Below are 27312 nucleotides of genomic sequence, written 5' to 3'. Positions count from 1 at the left end.
TGTCTCAAAAATAAATAAACGTTAAAAAAATGAATAAAGTACAGAACCTTTGCTTCATGTCCACACGAAGAGACTTAAAATACCAGAAAACTGAAAGGTTTGACCCAGGATTTTAAGTTATAAAGCAACAATAAAGTGCGGCCCAGCGAGGCAGGTGAAGAAACCTCCCCGTGACCCGGGGAACCCGCTCCTTCAACACCGGGCCCTCCACACCGTGTTGCCCAGATGTGTCCGTCACCTGAATGACAGAAACAGAAATCCACGAACGAGGCGGATTTCGTGGGATTGAACAGTCGCGAGGAGCGTTCCGGACACAAACGGAAGGTACTCGTGGGCCGGACGTGGCCAGGAACTATGGCCACGGGGCGTTCCAAGGACGCAGCATCATGTCGGGCGCCGTCCCCTGCGGGCTTCGAGCTTCCAGTTCCTGGGCCTCGGGCCGCGCCTGAAACGATGGCATCCGCATACCGAAAACATAAGCGGATGTTCTGGAAAATGACCCCTCGCACCTGAAGGGACCGCACTCCAACACGGAGGAAAGCGTCGTCTTCAAGACTACCCTGAGAAAGCCTAATGTCCTCCTCCATCGGAGGCAGAATGCTCCAGAACACGAGACACACAGGAACCCCAGGGAGCCCTTCTTGGGGAGAGGAACACCCACACAGCATCGGGGTTCACCGTTGGGCTGAGAAGCTGAAAGGGCCAGCACCGTCAAGGTCGTGTGCGCAACGCGGGACTTGTGACGTTGCGTCCACGCGGCTGGATCCCCGGGTACCGGGGAAGCAGAGCAATGCTGTCCTGCCCCTCACGGGGAGCACGGCCTCATGCACGCCCTCGGGGGGGTTTTCACTCCCGGAGGCGGCCAGCCGCCAGGAGAATTTACTAAGCACGGTGCCCCAGAGGGTGGGGTGTGCTGCCCCTGGGCCGCAAGGAAAACCCGTTTGGGGCAGAAATTTGCATGAGGCCATGCATGGGAAAGGCGGACGTGTCAGCGGGACACCGGCGCCCTCCCCCCGCCCCCCGTGGTTCTTCCTAGACACCGCATGTTGCACAAACCTAAAGTGCCCTGCCAGGCTGCCGGCCCCACTTTTCCAACCACATCCCCTCACGTCCTGTGTCTGCGCCCCAGGTTGGTCATTCTCGCCGTGTTTCCCACGTTTTCGTTATGACCGTGTCGGATAAGGTGATCTCTGCCCGGTGGCGGGGACTCACCGACAGCTCAGGGGATGGTTAGCATTTTTTTTTTTTTTTTTTTGAGGGATACGGTATGTTTCAGTTAAGGCACGAGCACTGGTTTTCTGGACACCACGCGATCGGTGCGTGGTTAATAGACTACAGCGTCAACACACAACTTTTGTATGTCCCGGGAAACCCAACAATTCGTCTGACGCACTTTATTGCACTTCCGCTGGACCGAAACCCACAGTATCTCCAGTGCATGCCCGTGTCGGCTCAGGGGTCGGCTCGAAGCCCAGGCATGTGGGCTTGGCGAGCGCGGGCTGGATGATGGCGTTGCTTTGCTCGCATACAGCGTGTGCTCCCGAGCCCGTGGTTGCCGTCTCTGATTAGGAATCCGCTAGCCCTGAGGGGGGAGCCGCAAGGCCCCCAGACGCCAGAGCGCCACGAACAGAGAAAAGAACAAAATAGAGTTCGCATCTCGGGCAAATAGAGACAGACGGACAGACCCTAAGAAACCACAGAACAAGGATGTTGGAAAACTGACCACTGCCCAACGTGGTCCTGGGAGAGGAGTGGCACGTGTGTCAGAGAGGGGAAACCCCAGCACCACTTGGCCTAATTTCCGGGGTACGCCTGAAGGTGGCCTCCTGGAGGGCCCCGGGATGCCACGGCAGCGCCCAGGGTGGGCACCCAGCTGCCCGTCACGCGTGCGGGCCCACACTGGCTCGAAGAGAGCGCCAGGGAGGCATCTGGAAAGTGAGGGAGTGAGTGCCAAACACCTCCTTCGAGGGCCCTCTGCTCCTTCCATCCCTGTGGGAAAAGCCAGAATAGAAGCAGCCCCAGGAACCGTGGCCTGGGGACAAGCAAACGTGCGGTGGTTTCATCGGAAACAACAGTATCTCTTCCCCGTTTTAGTGGTTTTCTCTGTGGATCGGACATGCCCAGTCCTACCCCACAGACACGGTACTTTCGGGCTTTATGCAGCTCTGGGAAAGTGTCATAGGTCATCCTGCTGCTGCCACAGCCCCAGGCGAGGGGATGCCCCACGGCAGCCACGGCACCCGCCCACAGCAGCCACGGCTGCAGCTAAACCTGAAGAAGCAGATCCCAGGTTCCGGGTCCTTCTTCCTCTGAGGATTCGAGCACACGTCTCTGCTGATCACCAGCGTGTGCTTTCCACTGCCGCCTCCAGGAGCCGCGAGGCTGGGTGTCACCAGCGGGGGCGCTCCGTGGATGGGGGAAGGTGGACCCTGCCCCGCGTCCCCCCCCACCACCTGCGCCCGTGCTCCGTGTCAGCATCGCAGCAGCTTGTCGTTGAGCCTGATGACGTCGCTGACAAACGTGTCCGTCCCGATGAAGTCCCCCGCGATGATGTTGGTGCACCGCACGCCCGGCCCAGGGCACTGCTCACGCACCCACGCGCGCAGGTACGGCAGGTTGGGGAGCGTCATCTTCTCCAAGGACTCGGACGGGTGCGCCAGGATGTACGTCAGGTTCTCTGTGAGGTTGATGCCAGCCACGAACAGCCCGCCTGGAACAGGAAGGAGAGGAAGCTGGTGCCACGGCAGTCAGGTTCCCCCACCCTCGTGTCCACACGCTTCTGAGCACAGACTCTCAGAGCCGCGTGCAGATTAGGGTTCCGACGGCAGGGACACACGTGTCCACATCAGTGCCAGACTCCTGCCACCCAGCATGGGGACAGATAATGTCCGCAGGGACGTGCATGTCTTGATTCCCGTGTGGTGGACGGAATAACGTCCCCAGAGATGACCATGCCCCGACCCCCCACATGACGGGCACACTCATGTCCCCACAGACGTCCACCCCCTTGACCCTGAGCGGCGGACACACGAATGTCCCCAGAGATGTCCCACGTGCTGGACGGAATAGTGTCCCCAGCGACGTGCACGTTCCACCCATGTGCTGGACACAATAACCACTATTTGTCACAGCGGCAAATGGACACTCACACACCGCGTGTCAGCCAGTAGATTTCGGGGGGGGGGGGGTGGCCCAGAATCCTCAGACACATCGCAGAATCTCTGGGAGGGGCTCAGCCCCTGTGTGGGTGGGAACCCCTGGACAAAGGTGTGGGAGCCCCCCACCCCCACCACAGGCGGGTTGGCAGGCGGCCACGGTCAGACGTTCGGTGTCTCCGCCGACGGTTTTCCTTCTAACCCTCAGAGCGCACGCTTGTCAACCGGAGAAACACGAGAGCGCGAGATACCACGTCCCAACCTGCTTCTCGGGTGGCCTTGGGGCCGGGCCTTATGTCCGCCGCTCGGGTTACACCATGGCTTCTGAAACAGGTTTGTGAGCACACAGAGGCGTGACGGTGCGAGCAGGAGGCATGCTCGGAGTGTGTGGGTGTGTGTGGAGCCTGTGTGTGTGTAGAGGGCGCGTGGGTGCGTGTAGAGCGCGTGTGGGTGCGTGTGCAACGCGTGTGGGTGTGTGTGAAGCGCGTGTGGGTGCGTGTAGACCTCGTGGGGTGCACGCAGAGCGTGTGAGTGCGTGTGGATGCTTGTGGAGCGCATGTGGGTCGGGCACCGCCCGCGTGGGCGCGTGTGCAGCACGTGTGGGAGTCTGTACCGCGCGTGTGGGCGCGAGCACGCGTGTCGCACAGCTGCAGAGCAGAGCCGGGACAGGGCGTGGACCCGAGGCTCCGCACCTCGCTACCGATACCACAGGTGCGCGTCCCCCGTACGTACACACACGTAGCTGTCTCCTGGATGTGCGTACGTGCGTACGTGCGTACGTGCGTCTGTACGTGACGTGGGGAATTAAAGCAAAAAGGAAACGCAGACCCAATGGAATTTCTTACAACCCGCAGCCCACTGACGATCACTGGACGGCGCTCGCCGAGTCCGCGATTTCTCCGGGAACGTCCTCTGTCCTAACGTTCAGGCTTCGCTAGAGGGAAAAGCACCCGTAGCCTGACGCCAGCCGGGCCTCCAGGATCCCTGAGGGTCCCTGATCTCCCTTAGCGTACGACTAAAGCCCTTCTGGGCGCTTCCCTTGACCTCACCGCCCCCGGCTCACGAGTGTATAACCAGCCTGTCCTCCATCCCAGAGCAGCACTTCCCGCCCACGGCCCGGTCCCTGCGCTTTAATAAAGCCACCTGTTGCACCAAATACGTCTCGACAATGCTCGCTGGGCTGCCGGCTCCGAGCCCCAACATTTTCCACATCAGCCCGGACCTAAGCGGCCCTGGCAGGACGTGTCTGGCCCAGGCCAGCAAACTCCCTTGCGATAATTATGTAGACAGGCGTCCTCCCGCTGGCACCCAGGCCGTCCTAGCAAAGGGGACGCTGACCCTGTCTGTTCCTCGTCAAATACACGCAGGGGCTTCTCCCGAAGTCATTTCCCGGGATAACGGCCGCGATCATCGGAGCCAGCTGTGGTTAGTCTGCCTCGGACGGGGACTTTCTGGAATGTTCCCAAGCAGCTGTGAAAACAGCACGCGTCCACTGTGGTGGAAAACCCCACGGGGTCTGCTCATCTGTCCGAGCCTACGAGGCTTAGAGTCCATCGGGAACCCCTTTCCCTGCCTTCTGGGGCGTCTCTCCTCTTTTGCCTCTGCTCCTTATTTTGCACCACCATGGGTGGTCCAGTTCCTGGCCCACCACGGGTTCCTGGCCCAGCTCGGAGCCCGGGCTCCCCCTCCCCTCCCGCAAGGAGCAAACACCAGCCCCGGACTCACAGCGCCCACTTCAGAGATCCCTGCTCGACAGTGGGGAACAAGCTGATTGACTTTCAAATGGACACAAACGGAATATAATTCGGTATTTAAACGAATTTAAATTTGTCCGTGTACTTAAGATGCACCTGTCTTTAGACTCATGAGCCTTAAATAACCACGCTGCATTTCTATTCGGGCTCACTGAAGGTGAGGTCAGGTCGTGTTATCTCTGTCGCAACTGGTCAGCAAAAAGACGACCTAAAATGATGCTTGATTTCTGTCTCCGTTTTCACGGGTGTTGTTAACATAGCTTGCAAAGTCTGTGGTGACCCGAGACTTTTAAAGCTTTGCTGCGATGACAAATTGGACTGAATTCCTTGGACATCCAGACCTTTCCCTAATAGGACGTGGCCCTGAAGCATGGATTGATTACTGAACGTAGGTTTGTGGTTTTTTGGCTTCTTATTGCAGAGAAACTCAGGGCATTTAAATCTGCTGGAAAACATGCTTTGTGCTTAAATGTTTTCATTTAATTTGTGCTTTAAATTTTAGATTCATAAATCTGCCATCTAGAGACTTCTGGCTGAACAGTTTGCAATTGGTTACCAGTTAATTTCCACTGGAGACTGAGGTTTCTAACACGAAAAATTCTGCTAAATGGGGCGCCCGGGTGGCTCAGTCGGTTAAGCGTCTGGCTTCGGCTCAGGTCATGATCGCGCGGTTCGTGGGTTCAAGCCCCACATCGGGCTCACGGCTCTCAGCACAGAGCCTGGAGCCGGCTTCACATCCTCTGTCTTCCTCTCTCTCTGTCCCTCCCCCACTCACGGTCCTTCTCAAAAATACATAAACATTTTTGAAAATGCTGCTAAATGTAATTAACCCTGATGGAAATCAGGGAAACAACACTGGATGAAAAAAAAGGTGTAGAGGGTTTAAGAAGGGAAATCTTTGGAAAGGAATTTTGTGTGTGGTCAGGACTAAAGTTGAAATGCATGGATTTTTCTTATGTGTATTTATTTTGATGGGGCGCCTGGGTGGCTCAGTCGGCTGAGCATCTGACTTCGGCTCAGGTCACGATCTCGCGGTCCGTGGGTTCGAGCCCCGCATCGGGCTCTGGGCTGATGGCTTGGAGCCTGGAGCTTGCTTCCGATTCTGTGTCTCCCTCTGTCTCTGCCCCTCCCCCGTTCATGCTGTGTCTCTCTGTCTCAAAAATAAATAAACGTTAAAAAAAATATTTTGAGAGAGAGAGAGAGAGAGAGAGAGAGACGCCCCACACTGTCAGCACAGAGCCCGATGTGGGGCTCAAACTCACAAACTGTGAGATCATGACGTGAGTTGAAACCAAGAGCGGGAGTCTCAACCAACTGAGCCACCCAGGCGCCCCATAATGAGGGGATTTTAAAAGTACACTGGTATAAGTTTGAAATTCTGATTTCTCTGTTATAAAAAAGGACTTTTTTTTGGATTGTTAGCCTGCTTTTGATAAGAACATGTAAACAAAGGTTTTTGTTTTTTTTTTTCCTGTTACCTGCTAAGAAAGCCAGTTTCTACATTTTCTGTTTATCAGGTCTTTGATTACTTAAATCTCAGTGTTAAAAGAGCTAAGTTTTGCTAATAACTGCATAACCCTACACACTTGCCTTTGCAATCTTTTATTGCCTCCTTGGTTAAATAAATAACTTTGTGATGGTAGGTAATCCTATTAAGGCGTGTGCTTTGTAACTTCTTTAAGGCTTTTTAAACAAACTTCCCCAAGATTTAAATTGTAAATAAAGTCTTTCTGACCAATTAGATTTGCTTCTTTGGTACCTTAGGTGACTCAGGAAGCATCATTAAATAAAGAATAGGTCTTAGGGCAAATGCTAGAACTATTCTGGAGACTCTGCAATTCCTAAAGTGTTGTTTTGTTTTTTTTTTTTAAAGTTTATTTGCTTTTTGCACCAGCGAGCTTGAGCAGGGGAGGGTCGAAATCAAGAGTCGACACTCATCCGACCGAAATGACTTAGCCGCCCAGGTGCCCTGAAATTCCTAAAGTTTTAACGTTTTGTTATGAGGCCATCGCTTGATATTCTGATTACTGCTGTGTTCGGTGTCACAGAAATAGCCGAATTTCCCTGCCAGCTACGTTGTAATCTCTCACCAGATCTTTAACCGTGTCCCTTTCCGAGTCTTTCCTCATTTATCGTTATTCTCTTGTGACAATGGGTTTCATCTGCAAGGGAATTCGTAAAAAGGCTTTTGACAAATACAGGTTTTTGACATGGGTAAAATCCTAAAACTGAAATTGGTAAAAATTCCCAGAACTAACCAAAAATGTTTGCTTTTCCAGATTAAGGAAACTTTCTCCTGAGAGATCTATGAGTTACAGGAATATGATAAAGTTTTAATTTGTGAACAGACTAAAGCTTCTAACTTTTCTCTCTCCCTGAACCCTCTGAAATTCACAAACCCTCAGTGAGTCTTCTTTCTTTCCTGGCAATGAGAATCATTTACATCAGTTCGATAAGAACCCGTTCTTGTCCCAGGACGCCATTGGGACCACTGGTTATTTTACGAAGGCTTTGACCGGAATGTCCTATTTGCGAGTGACCTGTGTAAACTCACGTAGGACCAGACAGCTCTAAGGAACTAAGGCTGACTTTACGAAACACGGAGCCATCGAGCCCCTTGGAAACGTTGGCCGGGTACCTGCTCCCAGAGCTCCCAGCAGCCTCACCAGGCGAGTACAGGTCACTTCCTGGCAGGTGCAGGAACCTCAGGATATTTGGGGACCTCGTGACCAGGAGTTGGCCCCATTCTACAGGTACAGCAGGCAGGTCTGACGGAAGTACTTGGCTTGGCTTCTGGCCTGGAGAAGCTATGCTTGGTTCAGTTGAGAGATTGCTTACGAAATTCGCCAAGCAAATTTTGAAAAATCTGTATGGCTTATCACTATTCCTGCTGAGGTGATGTAAATAATTAGGCCAAGTTTATTAGCACTGGATTCGGTTTACAAACAGATGAGTCTTGACTTGGCTACTTCTCCAAATGAGGGTAATTGCAGGGAAAAATTATGTTTCAACAACACGTCTTTGTAAATACTAATTTTTTTATTTTTATTTTTTTTTAGTTTTTTGGTTTTGTTTGTTTGTTTCTATTTTTACGTCTAGATTGAGAGAGAGAGTTGGGGGGAGGGGGCACAGGGAGAGAGACTGAGAATCCCCTCAGTCGGTGAGTTCGAGCCCCGCGTCGGGCTCTGTGCTGTGCCGACAGCTCAGAGCCTGGAGCCTGTTTCGGATTCTGTGTCTCCCTCCCTCTGACCCTCCCCCATTCACGCTCTGTCTCTCTCGGTCTCAAAAATAAACGTTTAAAAAAAAAAACCCAAAGATCTAAGTGTCAACATTGTTCAGGGGGGAAAGATGTGGGAAACAAAGGCAGAAATGCGGATTAAATGTCCTTATAACCTGCGGCCCTGGGCGAACTCTTGACAGCCTCAGAGTGAAACATCTCTCCAGCAACTCCCTACCCTCTTAAAGTTCATGCGTTGCTAGAGGGGAAATGACCTTAGCTTGACAATAGCCAGGCCTCCAGCCTCCCGAGTCCTCGTTAGCATAGGAAAGTCCTTCTGGAACTTCCTTCCCTTCACCTCCCCCACCTCCCAAGTATCAGTCAGCCCTCACAACCCCGTTCCGCCCACAGTCCTGTCCCCCCCGCGGTAATAAAAGCACCTGTTTGCACCCAAGACAGCGCAACAATCCGTTCTTTCTTGGCCGTCGGCTCAGAGCCCCAACACTTCAAACCGCGTCGTGTGTATGGACTAATCTGTACCTCTGAGCATCCGTGCACACATGTACACGTACCCACGTACAGACACGTGCGCACACAGCCACACACGTGTCCGTATATGTTACGCGCGCGCACACACACACACACACACGCTACACGACTTCTAAAGTTCTTCCCTAAGAGCCGAAAGCAAACCTGTGAGTGATAACGTGTGTGTGCGCCCTGCAGGTGCCATGTGTGACCGACCCACACTGCTCACCTGGGCGGCCACACCTCTTCATGTGCTCCAGGTAGTGGATGAGCTCCTGGGGTTTCACCTGGTCCCCCCACCAGTAGGGGATCCCAGGCCACAGCTCCCTGTGCCGGCTCACGACACTCGCCTCCTCGTAGGACAGAATGACCTGCTGGCCGCGTGTCCACAGCTGGTTCAATGTCGGCACCTCCTGGAGAGGAAGGAGGAGTAGCGGGCACCTGAGAGAGACTGGTCGGGGAGTGTGAGAGACTGATGGTGGAGGATGGGGGTGAGAGACTGATGGTGGAGGATCGGGTGTGTGAGAGAGACCTGATGGTGGAGGATGGGGGTGAGAGACTGATGGTGGAAGATGAGGGTGTCTGAGAGAGACTGATGGTGGAGAGAGGGTGAGAAAGACTGACGGTGGAAGATGGGGGTAAGAGACTGATGGTGGAGGATGGGGGTGAGAGACTGATGGTGGAGGATCGGGTGTGTGAGAGAGACCTGATGGTGGAGAGTGGGGTGAGAGAGACTGATGGTGAAGGATGAGGGTGAGAGACTGATGGTGGAGGATGAGGGTGAGAGACTGATGGTGGAGGATGAGGGTGAGAGACTGACGGTGGAGGATGGGGGTGAGAGACTGATGGTGGAGGATGGGGGTGAGAGACTGATGGTGGAGGATGGGGGTGAGAGACTGATGGTGGAGGATGAGGGTGTCTGAGAGAGACTGATGGTGGAGAGAGGGTGAGAAAGACTGATGGTGGAGGATGGGGGTGAGAGACTGATGGTGGAGGATGGGGGAGTGTGAGAGACTGATGGTGGAGGATTGGGGAGTGAAACAGACTGGTGGTGGAGGATGAGGGTGAGAGACTGATGGTGGAGGACGAGGGTGAGAGACTGATGGTGGAGGATGGGGGTGAGAGACTGATGGTGGAGGATCGGGGTGAGAGACTGATGGTGGAGGATCAAGGTGTGTGAGAGACTCATGGTGGAGACTGCGGTGAGAGAGACTGATGGTGGAGGATGAGGGTGAGAGACTGATGGTGGAGGATCGGGGTGAGAGACTGATGGTGGAGGATCGAGGTGTGTGAGAGACTCATGGTGGAGACTGGGGTGAGAGACACTGATGGTGGAGGATCGGGTGTCTGAGAGCAACGGTGGTCGGTTATCAGCGTGTCTGAGAGACGCAGGGATGTGGCATCATTGGGGTGCCTGTAGTAGGGACATGAGGGGGGGGCAGGCAGCATCTACAACTGCTCCTTGGCCTCTGGAATGTCTGTGACCCAGACAGAAGTGTTACCAACAGCACCCTGAGCTCACGCTGACCCCCCAGAGGCCACGCCCCTTGAATAGCCAGGTGTGTCAGGAAGGTCAAGCACGTGTTACTACAAGGACCAGGGCTCGAAGGACCAGTGATTTTGCACGTGGACCTCCCACCCTCTTCCGTCTCCCCTCCGTGACGTTCCCTCTGGAGACTCAGCCTGGCGGTCTGTCCCCTAACAGCTGCTCCTGCCGCGTCCCCTCAGAAGCCCCAAGCACCCGGGTGCCCTGGGTCACAGCAGCCCCACCGTCTTGTTTTGGCCCCAGACCAGGCTCACAGGACGAACTTGGAGAAACGCCCAACAGAGTGATGTAAAATGGACCCCAAATGGATACGGAGTTAACTTTTCAGCTTCCCGGAGACCCAGGGAGGGTCACTCCAGCCGTCGCCAGCAAATGGCACCAATTATCTGGATCACAAAGACCAGGTGTGTTGTGGGCTCGACCGTGTCCCCTCTGAATTCTTAAGCTGAAGGCCTCACCCCGATACCCCAGAACATGGCTGTATTTGGAGGTGGGGTCTTGAAGTAGATAATGAAGGTAAAATCAGATCATTAGGAGAAGCCCTGATCCAATAGGACTGGAGAAGGGCGGATGAAGACACAGACGTGCCCAGAGGGACGACCACGTGAGGACACAGGGGGAAGACGGGTCTACACGCCCAGGAGACAGGCCTCGGCCCTGCCTGGACCTCAGACTCCCAGCCTCGTCCCCGCCTGGACCTCGCACTCCCAGGCTGTGTACGTGGCACAGCGGTGCGAGGGGCACTCTGTGGGCGGGGGGTGGGCAGTGGTCTTTCTCCTTGGGCGCATCACAGAGACCACTCCAGCAGTGCCCCCACCCCCAGCACCGGAATTATCTCACCATCATGCACAGCAGAAGCAAGCACGCAGGGGAGTCTACAATCATACTCCTGCCCCCCACCTGCGCCAAAGGGGCCCTTCCCACCCCTCGGGGACACAGTGTGTCCCCAAGGATGTTGTTGATGAATCGTACTCCTGCCCCCCACCTGCGCCAAAGGGGCCCTTCCCACCCCTCGGGGACACAGCGTGTCCCCAAGGATGTTGTTGATGAATCGTACTCCTGCCCCCCACCTGCGCCAAAGGGGCCCTTCCTACCCCTCGGGGACACAGCATGTCCCCAAAGATGTTGTTGATACAGGCCACTAGGTACTCATGCAGGTTGTCCGTCAGGCCGTCGAAGTCCCTGCAGGCCAGGATGACCACCTCCTGGGGGTGGCTCTCCAGCCATTCTGAGATCTCCGTGAGGGTGTCCTGCACAAGAGAGAGAGGGGCTCAGTCGGACCGTCCCGAGGGGGGCCAGGAAGCTGAGGACACTCCCACAGGCCCAAGGGCTTTCCGCAAACAGAACCCACTGGGCAAACGGGCCTGGGTCCTGGGCCAACAAATAGCCAATGCAGCCTCACCAACGACCGCCGGGCCGCCAGCCATTATGCTCGGGGAGAAGCATATGCTTGCGTGTGTGTGTGTGTGTGTGGTCATGTGTGTGCACCCTCACTGCACAGGGCACCGTGTGTGCAAAGGTGTGAAGTCTGCAAGTGCGGGAACACGCAAAGCCCGGCAAATGGCATGTGGAGTGAGGTCCCCGGAATGGTGTCACCCGGGCCCAGGCGTCCTGGACGGCAGGGGGGAGTCAGGCTGAGCGGGACGGTGACTCCTCATATTCGGACTTCAGAGCCACGCAGCTTGTGGCGGAGGAGACAGTGCAAGACGCCCCAGGCCCCAAACAAAGGCAGGAAGACAAGCGGCCCCAGGTTTGCAAAACCCAGGAGGTCAAGAGTCGTAACCTCCGGACTGCTGGACCCCACAAGGGTGCGCATCACCGCGTGCAGGCCTCCCCGCGGCAGCGCTCCAGCACCCCAGCCCCTCCCTGCGCCAGCCGCCCCGCCCCCCCTCCGCGACCTCGCACTCCTCCCCTCCCCGCTTCTCCCGCGCCCCCCCTCCTCAACCCCGTGACCCCCTGCACCCCCCACACCTCCACCAGCGCAGTCGAGTACACCATCCCCCTCCCCCGCCCCCCACCTCCCCTCCCACTCTCCCCCCACCTCCCCCTCCCCCTCCGCCCCTCCCCCCCTCCCCCTGCCCCTTCCCCCCCCCCCCCCCCCCGCACCTCCACCAGCGCAGTCGTGTACACCATGTGCACGAAGTGCAGGTTCTTCTCCGAACCCTCCGGCATGTGCGCGACCCGCAGGTCCAGGTACCGCACCCCGGCGTCCAGCTGCTCCGTGACACCCAGCACCTGCGGACAGAGCTCCGTCGTCGCTGCTGGGGGCCGTGGGGCTCCCGCCTCGGCTCACCGCCCCCGTCCAGGGCTCGCGGTCCGGCCGGAGATGCCCCCCTCTGGGCCACGCTGTCTGAGGTCGAATCGAGAGCTGTTCCAGGTGCCGGCTGCGGTCCGGACGCCGCGCACGCCTGGCACTCGGGCACATGCTTTCGGGTGGCACTGGCCACGGTGAGCCACAGACGGAGCCTGGGGAGGCCCTGTCCTGCCGTCCACGCCCCCTCGGCGCTGCCCTGCAGGGTCCCGCCTCTCCCCCTCGCCCGGGGCGGGCACCGGGAAGGAACGCTCTCTGGGCCTCAGCAGCCCTGAGCCAGGCCCCCAGGGCCGCACCCGCACCCTTGGCGGTCAGGATGCGCGGAGGAGGGTCAGCGGAGGTGGGCACCGTCCCCACGCCGCAAACAGCAGGAGGACAGGCAGGAAGGAATCCCATCCAGAGAGGGTAAAGGAGGGAAAGGCCGCACCCTCCCACACAACGTGACAATGGAAAAAGCGAGAGTTAACGTGAAAGTAATTTGTACATCCTTGCGGCCCTGCAGGGAGCCAGGGTCCCTCCTGTGAGCCCCCCTGTGGAAACATGCAGCACTCGGGTTCAGGAGGCTACCTAGAGGCTTGCGTGTCCCCTACTGTGTGTGCGTGGGGCGGGGGGCGAGGTCCAGCCAGGTGCGCCCCCCTCTCCCCCCACCGTGCAGAACCACCTGCGAGGGGCCTTGACGCCCAGGTCGGCCCTCGCTCAGGGACCCCAAGCTCTCTGCAGGAGCGGACTCCGGGGAGAGGAAAGCACCCAGCTGGCTACTCCCCGGGGCACAGGCTTGTGCCTCAGGTGGGCTGAGGTCGTGGACGGACAGGACTGAGAAGTGAACGTTTTCTCCCGTGAAACACCCCTTCCCACGCGTATGGTGTCTTTTCAGAACGTAAACTAGGTGCTCGTGGTGTCAGCATTAATAAAGCCGTGGGATCTGAGGAGGTCGTCACAGGACGCACGCGCGGTCTGACCGCCCAGGGAGGATCCCTGCCTACACCTGGGGATGCAAGGAGGGGGCTGCGGCCGAGAACCTCCCTGGAGCTGGATGGGGCGTTCCTGCCCCTTCCCCTCGGTGTGTGAGCTACAAACTTAACATGATGCCCTCCCCGGTGCTTCTTCCCTGAACGGTGTGCATTGGCGATGACACCGTGTGACCTGGGGCGTTCTGCAGAAACTCAGGGTGTGCACACCTTCCCGGCAGTGGATGCACCCCATATGCTTTCCTGTGGCCGGGGCTTATGAACCAGCGGTTCTGGTTATTTCCTCAACCGACTCCCTGGAGGCACCCAGACTTTACAACAGCATACCCCCCACCCAGACCTCCTCATGGCCCCCAGCACCATGAGACCCCAGCACCACGGGGACCCAGCACCACGAGACCCCAGCGCTGTAAGGCCCAGCACAAGGAGACCCCAGCACTGACAGACCCAGCACTGTGGGGACCCAGCACTGTGGGACCTCAGCACCGTCCAGGACCCCAGCACTGCTGGGACCCATCACCACTCAGGACCCCAGCATCACAGGCCCCCAGCACCATGGGACCCAGGACCACGAGACCCCAGCACTATAGGGCCCAGCACAAGGAGACCCCAGCACTGAGAGACCCAGCCCTGTGGGGACCCAGCACTGTCCAGGACCCCAGCACTGCTGGGACCCATCACCACTCAGGACCCTAGCACCACGGGACCCCACCACCACGTAGGACCCAGCACCACGAGACCCCAGCACTGAGAAACCAACACTTTGGGGACCCCAGAACCGTGGGACACGGCACTGTGGGGACCCAGCACCCAGGATGCTAGCACTGTGGGGACCCAGCACCCAGGACCCCAGCACTGCGTGCCCCCAGCACTGTGGGACCCCAGCACCGTCCAGGACCCCAGCACTGCTGGGACCCATCACCACTCAGGACCCTAGCACCACAGGACCCCACCACCACGTAGGACCCAGCACCATGGGGACCCAGCACCATGAGACCCCAGCACTGAGAAACCAACACTTTGGGGACCCCAGAACCGTGGGACACGGCACTGTGGGGACCCAGCACCCCAGCACTGTGTGCCCCCAGCACTGTGTGCCCCCAGCACCGCCCAGGACCCCAGCACTGCTGGGACCCATCACCACTCAGGACCCCAGCATCACAGGCCCCCAGCACCAGGGGACCCAGAACCACCCAGGACCCCAGCGCTGCGGGGACCCAGCTCGGTGGGACCCCAGCATCTTGGGACCCCAGCACCGCGGGACCCCATCTCCGGGACGGCAGCGAACCCGCTGACCCCTCCCGCAGGGCTCTGTGGTGACATTTCAGGCTGGCCAGTGCAAGCACCTCACACAAGTAGGGAATCTGGTTTCTCCACATTCCAGACAGGCAGGTCCCCAGAGGGATTCCTGCTGCCCTCGTGACTTGAATTCCTGCTGCGCAGCGATTACAAAGCACAGAGCCCGGGACTGGGGCCTCCGGGAACCCGGAGTTTCCAATGCACACGTCCAGGGAGCAGAGAATTCGGACCCCTGAGCCCTCCACAAGCGGCGGTGGGGGGCTGGGCTGCTCCCCAGGTGGGTCCTGCGTTGCTGCCAGAACCTGGAACCATCACGTGCCTCTCCTCCCTCACTGACACTGTGCGGTGACGGCCATACGGCCAGCTGCCTGCCCCTCCCCCACCGGGATGCCCCAGGTCACCCTGGGTCTGCTCTCCCCACCCCCCCACCGGGACCTTCCGGGTCACCCCACCCCCCACCAGGGTGCCCTGGGTCTCCCTGAGGCTGCTCTCCCCATTCCCCAGCAGGACGCCCCGGGTCACCCTGGGTCTGCTCTCCCCACCCCCCACCGGGAACCTCCAGGTCACCCTGGGTCTGCTCTCCCCACCCCCCCACCGGGACCCTCCGGGTCACCCCACCTCCCACCAGGGTGCCCTGGGTCTCCCTGAGTCTGCTCTCCCCACCCCCCACCAGGACGCCCCGGGTCACCCTGGGTCTGCTCTCCCCACCCCCCACCGGGACCCTCTGGGTCACCCCACCCCACACCAGGATGCCCTGGGTCTCCCTGAGTCTGCTCTCCCTACTCCCCACCAGGACGCCACGGGTCACCCTAGGTCTGCTCTCCCTACCCTCCACTGGGACCCTCCGGGTCACCCCACCCCCCACCGAGACGCCCCAGGTCACCCTGGGTCTGCTCTCCCCGCCCCCCACCGGGAACCTCCAGGTCACTCTGGGTCTGCTCTCCCCACCCCCCCACCGGGACCCTCCGGGTCACCCCACCTCCCACCAGGGTGCCCTGGGTCTCCCTGAGTCTGCTCTCCCCACCCCCCACCAGGACGCCCCGGGTCACCCTGGGTCTGCTCTCCCCACCCCTCCACCGGGACCCTCCAGGTCACCCCACTCCCCACCAGGGTGCCCTGGGTCTCCCTAAGTCTGCTCTCCCCCTCCCACCAGGACGCCCCAGGTCACCCTGGGTCTGCTCTCCCCATTCCCCACCAGGACGCCATGGGTCACCCTGGGTCTGCTCTCCCCACCCTCCCACCAGGACCCTCCAGGTCACCCCACCCCCCACCAGGGTGCCCTGGGTCTCCCTGAGTCTGCTCTCCCCACCCCCCACCAGGACGCCCTGGGTCACCCTGGGTCTGCTCTCCCCACCCCCCCCACCGGGACCCTCCAGGTCACCCCACCCCCACCAGGGTGACCTGGGTCTCCCTGAGTCTGCTCTCCCCACCCCCCACCAGGACGCCCCAGGTCACCCTGGGTCTGCTCTCCCCACCCCCCACCAGGACCCTCAGGGTCACGCCACCCCCCACCAGGGTGCCCTGGGTCTCCCTGAGTCTGCTCTCCCTACTCCCCACCAGGATGCCCCGGGTCACTCTGGGTCTGCTCTCCCCACCCCCCACCGGGACCCTCTGGGTCACCCCACCCCACACCAGGATGCCCTGGGTCTCCCTGAGTCTGCTCTCCCCATCACCCACCAGGACGCCACGGGTCACCCTGGGTCTGCTCTCCCCACCCTCCACCGGGACCCTCCGGGTCACCCCACCCCCCACCAGGACGCCCCAGGTGACCCTCAGACTGCACATCACCCGGACCTTCCTTTCCATGTACACCCTACCCCAGGACGACCCCCCCACCCCAGTGCTCACAATGCCCTCGGACTCTCAGGAACAGAGGCCTCGGCAGGGAGTTTGAGCAAACCCCAATCAGACAGGAGAGACTGACCCCTCCCAGGACGTGGGGATCCGGCCCCGCCCTGTCCCTCCCTGAGCATTCAGGGCAGAAACCTGTCATTGTGGGTTCTTTCTCCTCCTTTTCAAACGTATGCACGTCTCTAAACAGGCCTCTGGACGACGGCACGGCCCAGAGGAGGTTCCCCAGGACTGGGGGCTCTGAAGTGGGGTCCCGTGCGGGCCTGCCTCCAGCCGGCAAAACACCTCACAAAGACACGGGGACGTGCGTTGTTTGTGGCTGCTGGGCTGGGTTGGCCGGACGTCTGTTTTCAATAGTGTTTCCCCTGCCAGGGAGGGCACCCACCCGGCAGATGGCACTGATCGGCCGGCCCCAGGGCCCCGCGCCCCTCACCTGGGTGGTGGACCACTTGAGCACGAAGGGGCGTGTGATGCAGGGGAGGACCTTGCCCAGCAGCTGCAGCAGCCGGGACTGGCTCTGTGCAATGGGTGACTTCTTGTCCAAGCAGTACGTCATGGTGTCGTGACTCCCTGCAAGCAAACCCGAGGGGACTTTGCACCCGGGAGCCCCCTCCGCCGGGCGCCCCGGGAGCCCCCTCCACCAGGCGCCCCGTGCCTGGCGGTGGGTACTGCTCCAAACTCGTGCCCACCGTGCCGATGGGACAGGGTCGTCCAGGACCAGGGTGGCCCTAAACCTGGGTGTCCTTGTAAGGGACACAAGAGGAGAGACACAGACACAGAGGAGATGCCACAGGACACCACGCGGTTCCTCGCGGGGAACACCGCCCCTGGTTTCGGGGACCTTCCCGTGCCAAGCGATCCTCATCCAGCAGAGCCACCAACGTGCCCCCCTGACCTGGAGAAACACCCCCATGTCCGTCTGCACTGACGTCCGTGAAGGTTTTCCAGAAACTCTTGAAGAAGAAAGGGGCACGTTTACTGGGTGCGAACGTTCGCATGTTGTACAGGGACGTCCGTATAAATAAGCACAAATACGTATAAATAAGCGAAGCTGCCAGAATCGCTGAGACCCGGTGCTGCCGATTCCACAGATCCACGCATCAGAGCGCTGACTTCAAAGACGGACGCAGTTTTGCGCATCTAAGGTGTTATAACGGAGGCGTTCTGCTCGCTGGACAAAGTCAGTGAGCACCGAGATCGGGAGAGATTCCTGGGCCCTGTGTCCCATCCAGCGGAACCCACGATGTTTACAGGCTTAGCTGGAAAAACGAAGCCGTCCTGCTCTGTCGGAATGTGCCAGGAAATCTTTCTGAGGACAATCCCGAACGCAAACGTATGAAAGGAGAAGACGGAGGCTGGAGGCAGCAGAGAAAAGAGAAAGGGATTCCCCCTGGGGCTTCCGGAAGGAGCCGGGCCTGCGGGCACTGAAAGGTCACACCCGTGCAGATTTCTGGCCCCAGAGCTGTGAGTTCACACAGCTGTTTGGAACCACACAGATTGTGGCCCTTTGTTACAGCGGCCCCAGGACACTTTCACAGCCACCTGGACACGGCGCCTTGGGGACTAGGGGCCCTTTCCCCTGTGGTGCTGGGGCGTCCCCTACCGCCCACAGCTGCCCCCCGCTCCCTGGATCTGACCTCTAAGGGAGCTACTCTCCCACACGCTCCCCAGAGGCCACCTGCTTCTGCGGGGCACGGAGGGGAGGGGACGGGCCTGAAGAAGGGCATGCCCTGGGCCCTTGGTGGCTGTTCGTCCCAGAAGAGTTCCCTGCAGATCCCCTGGAACCACCCGGAAACCGCCTCCCACAAGGAAAATGGCCCCAGGGCAAACTGGAAACCCTGTGATTCGGATCACCAGGGAGTGAGAGCACAGTGACACCTCTCTCCTCGAGTGGGTGTGGCCAGGGGGTCCTGACACCGATGATGGGGGCGTGGCCATAGGGCATGACATGAAGGCAGAGGGCAGTGGGAGGGCTCCCCTCCCACCACCTGGTCAAGAGTCCGAGACTCAGGATGCGCCTGGAGAAGCTTGCGATGGGGAAGTGGACGGTCCCCAAGCCCAGTGACAGTCCTCACTTACATACACTCCTATACGAATGTCAGCGGAGGGCACACAGCCAGTAAGACGATACTGTGGCTCCATATTTGCTGATACAGAAAATGCAGACAATATTATGCTCAGTGAAAACGTAGATCAAAAATTGTACCGTTGGGCCTTCTTTTCGTTTATAGTATATATCTTTATATATAAAAATGGATTATCCCTATATGTAAATGGATTCACATATATATTATAATATAGAACTATAAACTGCAGGCAAATCTATATACGTCACAGACAATGTAATTTTTTTTAACTTACACGTTTGCATTTGTCTGCAATTATTATGTATTGGCTATATGAGTTTTTTGTGGCTCCCTTAACAAAGTGGGAGGCTTCAAAGAACAAAAATTAATTGTATCCCAGCTCTGGCGGCCAGAAGTCTGAGATCCAGGCAGGGCGGGACCACTGAGATCCAAGGGGGCGGGACCAAAGTCCCTCCAGAGGCTCCGGGGGAGGGTCCTTCCTGCCTCTTCCAGGCTCGTGGGCCCGTCCTCCTCATCTCTGCCTCTGTCTTCACGTGGCTTCTCCTCTGTGTCTGTGTCTCCCCTTCTGTCTCCTACAAGGACACCTGCCATGGGATTCAGGGCCACCCTGACCCAGGATGGGCTCACCTCAGAGCCTTCATTTACTCACATGGGCAAACACCCTATTTCCACATAAGGCCCCGTTCTGAGGCTATGCGGGACGTGAGTTTGTAGGCACTGGTCAGTGCCTAGAATCGGGTTTGTGTGGTCACCCCTCGGGCCCAGCGGGGACACAGCCTGACGCCCAGGGACTCTCTCTCTCGTCTGTGAAGTCATTCGGGTGTTGGGACTCGGGCCACTGTGGGAGTCCAGCTGACAAACAACAGACAGCCATCTGGGAAATAACCAGACTGGGTCCTGCCCCATCAAGAGAAACTGCATTCGAATCAAGGATTTAAACGTTTTTGAGAAGTCTTCGTAAAATCCCAAAGGAAAGCACTAGGACAGGGTGAAAACGTGGCTCAATCTGAAAAACTACAAAAATGTACCCAGGTGAGAAACCTGCTTATTTTTGAGGGAGGATCTCCAGATACCGCACGTGCACGGACGTGGAGACACGGAGTGGGTCCACTACAGCCCTTCGTTTTTGCAAAAACGAAAGGCTGGTAATGCCCACATGCTCATCAGTGGGGAGCGGCGGCCACTGGTCCCGGGGCCACTGGAGCCGCAAGGGCCCAGACGGAGCCCAGCAGGACTCAGGGCCACCAGGTCGTGCCCCGCGCAGGCCTGGCAGGCGTCCCGGAGAGAGGGGTTCTGTCCCCAGGAGGGGGGTTCTGTCCCCAGAGAGGGGGGGACTCTGTCCCCAGAGGGGGGATTCTGTTCTCAGAAGGGAGGGTTCTGTCCCCAGAGGGGGGGTTCTGTCCCTGCTGCCCCTCTGCCCTCAGCCCCTCTCTCCCTCCCCTGCACTCCCAGCCCTCCTAGACTGGGCCTGACCTGCCAGCCAGCTGCTCTGGCCGCACCAGACCTAGGGTCCCACAGGTCCTGTGATAGGGACGGCTCACGGCCAGCTGGCGGCTTGAGGTGCCCCGCAGGAACGCAGTGCTCGGTCCTTACAGCTGAAGGGCTAGCGGGTCCCTACACAGAGGGACAGACTGGCGGGGGAGCAGTACCCCAAATCCCTATGCCATCACATCTCCCTCAGCCACACTCTCTGGGACTGTGCACGTGCCTGCTGGGCCACATCAGAATGAAGGAGACGGAGAAGGGAAGACGGTCATTTGGTGCATGTGTGTGCATGTGGTGTGTGTGTGCCTGTGTGTCTGTGTGTACATGCATGTGCATGCGTATGTGTGCCTGTATCATGTGTACGTGTGTGTGTATCACATCCATGCGTGTGTGCCTGTATTGTGTGCACGTGTGTGTATATGTGTGACTGCTATGTGTGCGTGTGTGCACACATGCGTGTCTGTATTGTGTGCGTGTGTGTGCCTGTACTATGTGCATGCATGTGTACACGTGTCTGTCTTATGTGCATGTGTGTCTGTATCGTGTTCTCGCATGCATGTGCCTGTACTGTCTGCGTGTGTGCACGCATGTGTGTCTGTATTGTGTGCATGCGTGCGTGTCTGTGTACGTGTGTGTGCACGTGTGCACATGCGTGCCTGTTTCTGTGTGCATGTGTATGTGTCGGTCTTGTGTCCATACGTGTGTGCGTGCGTGTGTGCATGTGTATGTGTGCTGTATTGTGTGCATGCGTGTGTGCCTATACTGTGTGCATGTGTGTGCACGCATGAGTGTCTGTGTTGTGTGCGTGCGTGTGTGTACCTATATTGCGTGCATGCATGCATGGTTCCTGTGGTTTCTGTGCACTCAGGCCCCACCCCATGGCCGGCCGCGCCCCTGGGGGACGCAGAAGCCCTCACCTGGGATGGACAGGTGGTGCAGAGGCACGTCCCAGAGCAGGGGGCACAGCGCCGACATCCAGTCTGCATTTGTGCCGCAGCTCTGGAAGTTGCCAGAAGCGCTTACCTGTCCGCCCATCAGGGGCCACTCGCTGCGACCTGAGGAAGGAAACAAAGTTTTGCGGACGTAAACCAAAGGGCCCAGAGCCACTCTCCTGGGGGGCGCTGGTGAAGCGTGCATCCTACCCCCTGCTGGTGCCCCCTGCTCCAGTCTTGCGCTAATCCCTCCACCACCACCACCCCTGCCGCGCAGAGGGGCTCACACGCCAGTCGGCCAGGTCTGTGGGTGCAGGGCTTCAATCCTGGGGGTGGTGGTGCCTTGGGGGCCCAGGTCAGCACCCTGCCCTCTGCCTCCCTGGGTTGGGGTGCTGGGCTGTGGTGCAGGGAATCTGAGATCTGTTCCCACGGAAGCCAGCGCTCCCTTAGAAAGCAATGGGGAGACGTCTGGGGCTGGGGGAGAGGAGGGGGTATCTCCTGGTCCTTAACCTACGGCCCTGGCCACTGTCTTCCCAGCATCTGCCAGGTGAGGAACACGCATGGGGTGTAATTTACTCTCAGGATAAGCCGATGAGGTGGGCACAGGACATTGCCTGCCCAGAAAAGGAGCCCCAAAGACAGGAGCCCATCCTGGGTTGAGCTGTGTGACCCGCGACCAGATTCCCACGTGGCCCCTTCCCCCAGCACGTCTCCAGCCGTGGAAGCTCTGTATGTACAGTGAGGGGGTCAGACTTGGCTTCCCTGGAAATAAGCCACTTCACCCTAAGGGTTATTTTGAGCGGAAGGAGACTGAAGAAAAGCAGAAACAAGAAAAACTCTCCTCCCTCCTCGTCTAACCCTAACCCTAACCCTAACCCTAACCCTAACCCTAACCCTCGCCTGCAAGCAGGCATAAATTTCCCTCTGTGCAGCCGTCCCCTTCCATCCCCTGTACCCGGAAGGGGAGGGCACCCCCCCTAGGTCTGCACAACTAGCCTCAAGGAGTAACACTGACCCTGCCCTCAGCCTCCCCCAGCCGGCTACCTTCTCGGGACTTAGGGTCCCTACAACCCCCAGCCCTTTCACTCTGGCTTGTCAATTCCACACAGATTCATCAACCTTTGGTGAAATGGCAGATAAGGCCTAACGTCCAACTGTCTCCCTGGGTCCACTCCTCTTCTGGGAAGGCCTCTACAAACATCCAGAATAAACCCTGTCCCCTGTCCATCTGTCTTCTGGCATCTCACTTATTTATTTATTTATAACGTAAGCTGTGCACCCGACATGGGGCTTGAACCAACGACTCCGGGGTCCAGGGGGCATGCTCCACTGACTGAGCCAGCCAGATGCTCCCCTCTGTGGTCATCTTATCTAATTTTATTTTTAACTTTATTTAATTTATTTTGAGAGATAGAGAGAGAGAGAGAGAGAGAGAGAGAGAGAGAATCACAAGCAGGATTCACACTGTCAGCGCAGAGCCTGATGCGAGGGTCAAACTCACAAACCAGGAAATTGTGACATAAGCTGATGCTCAATCGACTGAGCCACACAGGGGCCCCTCTTTGTCATTTTAAAATATATTTTTTTAAGTTTTTATTTATTTTTGATACAGAGGGAGACAGAGCATGAGCAGGGGAGGGGCAGAGAGAGAGGGAGACACAGAATCTGAAGCAAGCTCCAGGCTCTGAGCTGTCAGCTCAGAGCCTGACGCGGGGCTTGAACTCACAGACTGAGATCATGACCTGAGCTGAAGTCGGATGCTTAACCGACTGAGCCACCCAGGCACCCCTGCCCCCATCTTTGTCATTCTAATTTGCAGGTCTTGGTCGCAGAATCTAAGAGGTTAGAAAAAATTTGTTCCTTGTCTACACTGTGTCGAGTGCACCAACAGCCAACAGTAGAGTATTGATTCTCATTCTGCCTCGGCAGACAAAAGCCCAATCCCTAACCCCAACCCTACCCCTGTCCATAAGAGGGTCCTAGAGCTAGCACCCCTGCCATCCATCTTCCCTCATGGTGGGTCCCAGGGCTCTCCCAGCTCACACCCAGTCCCTGCAGGAGTGTCCCTGCAGGAGTGAGTGTGGGACCCCGGCCCTCCTGTGGGGGCAGCAAACATCCAGGTGGTCTGGGGCTGGCCTATGCACACAGGAGACATTCCTCAAGGCACTGTGCCATCCAGGGGCAGATGGGCCACCGCCTGCCCTCCGGCCATGCAGGTGTCTGGAAAGTGGGCAGATCAGGGGCCGTGTAGCCCCAGCCTCAGGACCCCCTATATGTGTCGGTGGACCTCATCTGGGAGTGTGGTCAGCCCCAGCTAGGACACACAGAGCAGGGGCTGTGGCTATGCCTCTCCCAGCTGCTGCCCAGGGGGCCTTGTCCCGCCCAACTGAGCCCTCCCCAGTCCCATCCCAGCAGGGCCCACGTCTCAATGGCCCCAGGAAGAGGCCTTGGGTGAACCCTGAGATCTGCCAGGGGCTCACCATTTTGCTTCCAAGGAAAACCACTCTGTGAGTTTCAGCTGACAGGTAACAAAACACCCCCCCCCCCCCGAAGAATGTGCCCCTGGGGCATTAGGGTTCCTACCAGCTGGAGGGAGCAACAGACCCCAGAGAAACTGCCCAACGGGGCACTAGTTTGTCTGCGTGAAGGCAGTTTCCATGTAGACGTGAAATGTCCACCTGAAGAGATGCCTCTGCCCCCGCACCTGGGAGAGCTCCTCGGCGCCCCAGCCCCCCGAGCCCCTCTGCCGAGCCCAGCCCCTGGGGAAGGTCGTGGGAGCACCAGCACCCCGAGTCCTCTCTGGAGCCCAGCCCCAGGGGAAGGTCCTGGGAGCACCAGAACTCCCAGTCTCCTCCGCCAAGCCTAGCCCCTGCGAGAGTTCCTGGGAGCACCAGCACCCCAAGTCGCCTCCGCTGAGCCCAGTCCCTGGGAAACGGTCTGGGAGCACCAGCACCCCAAGTCCCCTCCGCCGACCCCAGACCCTGGTAGAGATCCTGGGTGCCCCTGCACCCCGAGTCCCCTCCGCCGAGCCCAGCCCCTGGGGAAGGTCCTGCGAGCACCAGCACCCCGAGTCCCCTCTGCCGACGCCAGGCCCTGGGAGAGATCCTGGGCGTCCCAGCACCCCAAGTCCCCTCCGCCGACACCAGCCCCTGGGAGAGATCCTGGGGGCCCCAGCACCCGGAGTCCCCTCTGCCGAGCCCAGCCCCTGGGGAAGGTCCTGCAAGCACTAGCACCCCGAGTCCCCTCTGCCGACCCCAGCCCCTGGGAGACATCCTGGGCACCCGGCACCCCGAGTCCTCTCCAAAGCCCAGCCCCTGGGAAGGTCCTGGGAGCACCAGCATCCCGAGTCCCCTCCGCCGACCCCAGGCCCTGGAAGAGATCCTGGGAGCACCAGCACCCCGAGTGCCCTCCACCGACCCCAGCCCCTGGAAGAGATCCTGGGAGCACCAGCACCCGGAGTCCTCTCTGGAGCCCAGCCCCAGGGGAAGGTCCTGGGAGCACCAGAACTCCCAGTCTCCTCCGCCAAGCCTACCCCTGCGAGAGTTCCTGGGAGCACCAGCACTCCAAGTCCCCTCAGCCGAGCCCAGCCCCTGGGAAGGTCCCCTCGACAGCTGGACAGCCTCCACCCTCTCTGATCACATCAAGGCAGGGCTCAGGCGGGCCCTGGGAAGGAGGGGGTTGATTGCACAAAACCGGGTGAGGGCAGGTTTGCAGGCTCCCGGCCCAAGCAGGTGAGACACAGCAGCCTCCCACTCGTGAGCCTTCGGGGAGGTGGCTCCGTGTCCCCGCGGCGCATCCGGAGGTGGTGGCTGGCGACAGTCACACTCAGGAAATAGCTCTTAGGTGAATAAAAGGACGGACGTGCCGCCGGCAAACCCGCGTGACATTCTGTCCCGTTCACGGGCCCCCAACGCTCCCCGACCCGCCTGCGCGCACGCAGGCTCTGCCCCAGACCCAAGGACCCGCGATGACACCTGGGGCGCTAAGTCCTGCGCCAGCGGCAGAGCAGGGTCTGAGGACGCACCGGCATCCGCCGCCCTCACCACCCCGGAGCGGGTCAGCGCTGACCACGGCGAGTTCCCGCGGCCGCGGAGCCCGGAGTCGAGCCTGTGGCGGCCCCTCCTGCTAACCCTTCCCGTCCGGTCCGGAGGACGTGCCGTGCCCCTCTCCCGCCCCAGGCCGGGACCCCACCCCCGCTGTCCCCACCTGTCCCCACTGTCCCCGCAGGGACCCGCGACCCGCCCGGAGGCGCTCACCGCGCGCCGCAGACTCTCCAGCGGACTTTCCGGCGAGGCCTGAGCCCAGGACGCGCCCCGCCGGAGCCCCAGGCCGGGACCCCCCGCCCCCGTCCCCACCTGTCCCCACTGTCCCCGCAGGGACCCGCGACCCGCCCGGAGGCGCTCACCGCGCGCCGCAGACTCTCCAGCGGACTTTCCGGCGAGGCCTGAGTACAAGACGCGCCCCGCCCGAGCCCCAGGCCGGGACCCCCCACCCCGTCCCCACCTGTCCCCACTGTCCCCGCAGGGACCCGCGACCCGCCCGGAGGCACTCACCGCGCGCCGCAGACTCGCCAGCGGACTTTCCGGCGAGGCGCCCTCCCCCAGCCGCGGAGTCAAGCACTTCCTAAAATGCTCTGGCCTCGCCATTGGACGCCGGGAACCCCCGCCCCCGCGAGGAGGAGGGGCCGCCTCCAGACAGTCACGCCCAACCCCACACGGGCCCCAGGCTGCAGCCCCCACGTCCCAGCAGGACCCCTGCGGGGAGGGCAGGGCGCGGCGGGAGGGGGGCGTGCCCCACACGTCCCGGGCAGCCCCACCTGCAGGGACCAGACCCTCCCCGAGGACGGGAAGGTGTCCCGAGGGGACCCGCGGGGTCAGCGGTCAGCGGTCAGGGACAGGAGGGTGTCCTGAGTGTGACCACGGGGTCAGGGTCAGGGGACAGGGACAGGAGGGTGTCCTGAGTGTGACCACGGGGTCAGGGTCAGGGGACAGGATGGGAGGACATCCTGAGAGCCTGGCCGTGCTTTGGCTGCCGTCCGTTCCGGTCAGTCTGGACCCCAGGCCCAGAGCAAACAGGACTTTCATCAGAGCTCGGATGGCCTCATGTCCTCGGCGCCTGTGATCTCTGAGGACGTGGGTCTGCAATCCGACCGCGGCCTTTACTGAAGTGTGTGGCCCTCTGGCCTGAGTGGCTCTGGTCCCCGTCCCGGCCGGGCCAGGGCGTGTGGCCTCCGTCCGCGTCGGCGGAGGCGCATTCCAGGGCACGTGCACACCTGCACAGCCACCCACCCTGACGCTGACCCCGGTGACCCGGAGCCTCGTCCCGTCGGCTCCAGGGCGCGGGGCGCTCCGCACGTGCGCCTGGTGTGGGCTCTGCCCTGCCTGCCCGAGGCCAGCCGGGACCCAGAGCGCGCACAGGACAGCCCAACGTGTGCGGCGGAACCCCGCGCGACTGCCCCCCCCCCCGCGCCCTCCGCCCGCAGCGCAGTCCGGCTACTGGGGCCGGGGGGGAGGGGGGCGGGGGGCCGGGCACTGCCTCAGGGGCTCCCCGCCCAGCAGCCCCGCGGCGCCTCTTTCCGCGCCCTACCCCCGCGGTCCCTGCCTCCTCCTCCTGCCCCCTCCCCCTTCTTTCCCCTCCTCCCTCCGCCCTCTCTTCTCCCCTCCCCTCCCTCCCCCTCCCTCCCTTCGCCTCCCTCATCTTCCCCTCCCCCCTCCTCTCTCTCCTCTCCCCTCCCCCTCCCTTCCCCTCCTCCACTTTCTCCCTTCCTCCCTCCTTGGAGACCCTGCTCCTGGCCGGCAGCTCCCTGACTGGCCCCCTGTGCCCCGCCCTCCACAGCCCGGGGGGCCCCCCCCGTACCGCCCGTGAAATGGGGCTCTGAGCTCCTGGGGCCTGGGCAGCGGCCGCCACTGGGGACCCCCGCTGCCTGCGGAACAGACCCTCCCTCCCCGTGTGTCCGGGCTTCCTGAGGCCGGCCTCCACGCGCCTTCCTGCCTCAGGTGGGGAGACCCAGGGCCCCGAAGTTGTCCAGATCCCCAGAACCTGTGACTGTCAGGCTCCACTGCGGACGGGACTCCAGGTCTCTGCACAGCTGAGCTCAAAGCAGGGGGCGGGTGTGCGCGCAGTCCCAGGGGCTGTGCTGGGCCCGCGGGCCCAGGACTGGGCGGGACCCTCGACAAGCA

The 27312-nt window shown here is 60.0% G+C and overlaps 1 protein-coding gene across 1 annotated transcript; it reads right to left on the bottom strand.

Annotated features, from left to right (window-relative positions):
• Window positions 1-781: 781 nt before the first annotated feature.
• Window positions 782-25723, bottom strand: LOC102958502 (PI-PLC X domain-containing protein 1). Its single transcript, XM_042977161.1, has 7 exons — window positions 25687-25723; window positions 21119-21256; window positions 17063-17199; window positions 12307-12435; window positions 11295-11450; window positions 8884-9067; window positions 782-2710 (listed from the first exon to the last, which is right to left on the bottom strand). The coding sequence occupies exons 2-7, from the start codon at window positions 21234-21236 to the stop codon at window positions 2472-2474; spliced, it is 963 nt and encodes a 320-aa protein (XP_042833095.1). The 5' UTR covers window positions 21237-21256; window positions 25687-25723; the 3' UTR covers window positions 782-2471.
• Between the last annotated feature and the right edge of the window lie 1589 nt (window positions 25724-27312).

Source organism: Panthera tigris, assembly GCF_018350195.1.
Source record: "Panthera tigris isolate Pti1 chromosome X unlocalized genomic scaffold, P.tigris_Pti1_mat1.1 chrX_random_Un_scaffold_87, whole genome shotgun sequence".
NCBI classification, from domain to species: domain Eukaryota; kingdom Metazoa; phylum Chordata; class Mammalia; order Carnivora; family Felidae; genus Panthera; species Panthera tigris.
The sequence above is the reverse complement of the archived record's forward strand: the minus strand, read 5'-3'. Positions and strand labels throughout refer to the sequence as shown.

Bases quoted from the DNA above. Each gene is read 5' to 3' on its own strand.
- LOC102958502 (XM_042977161.1), bottom strand. From the start codon at position 21,236: ATGGGCGGACAGGTAAGCGCTTCTGGCAACTTCCAGAGCTGCGGCACA. The intron at 17,200-21,118 runs GTGAGGGCTTCT...GTTTGCTTGCAG, and splicing joins GCACCACCTGTCCATCCCAG to GGAGTCACGACACCATGACG. The intron at 12,436-17,062 runs GTGAGGGGCGCG...CTCTGTCCGCAG, and splicing joins TCAAGTGGTCCACCACCCAG to GTGCTGGGTGTCACGGAGCA.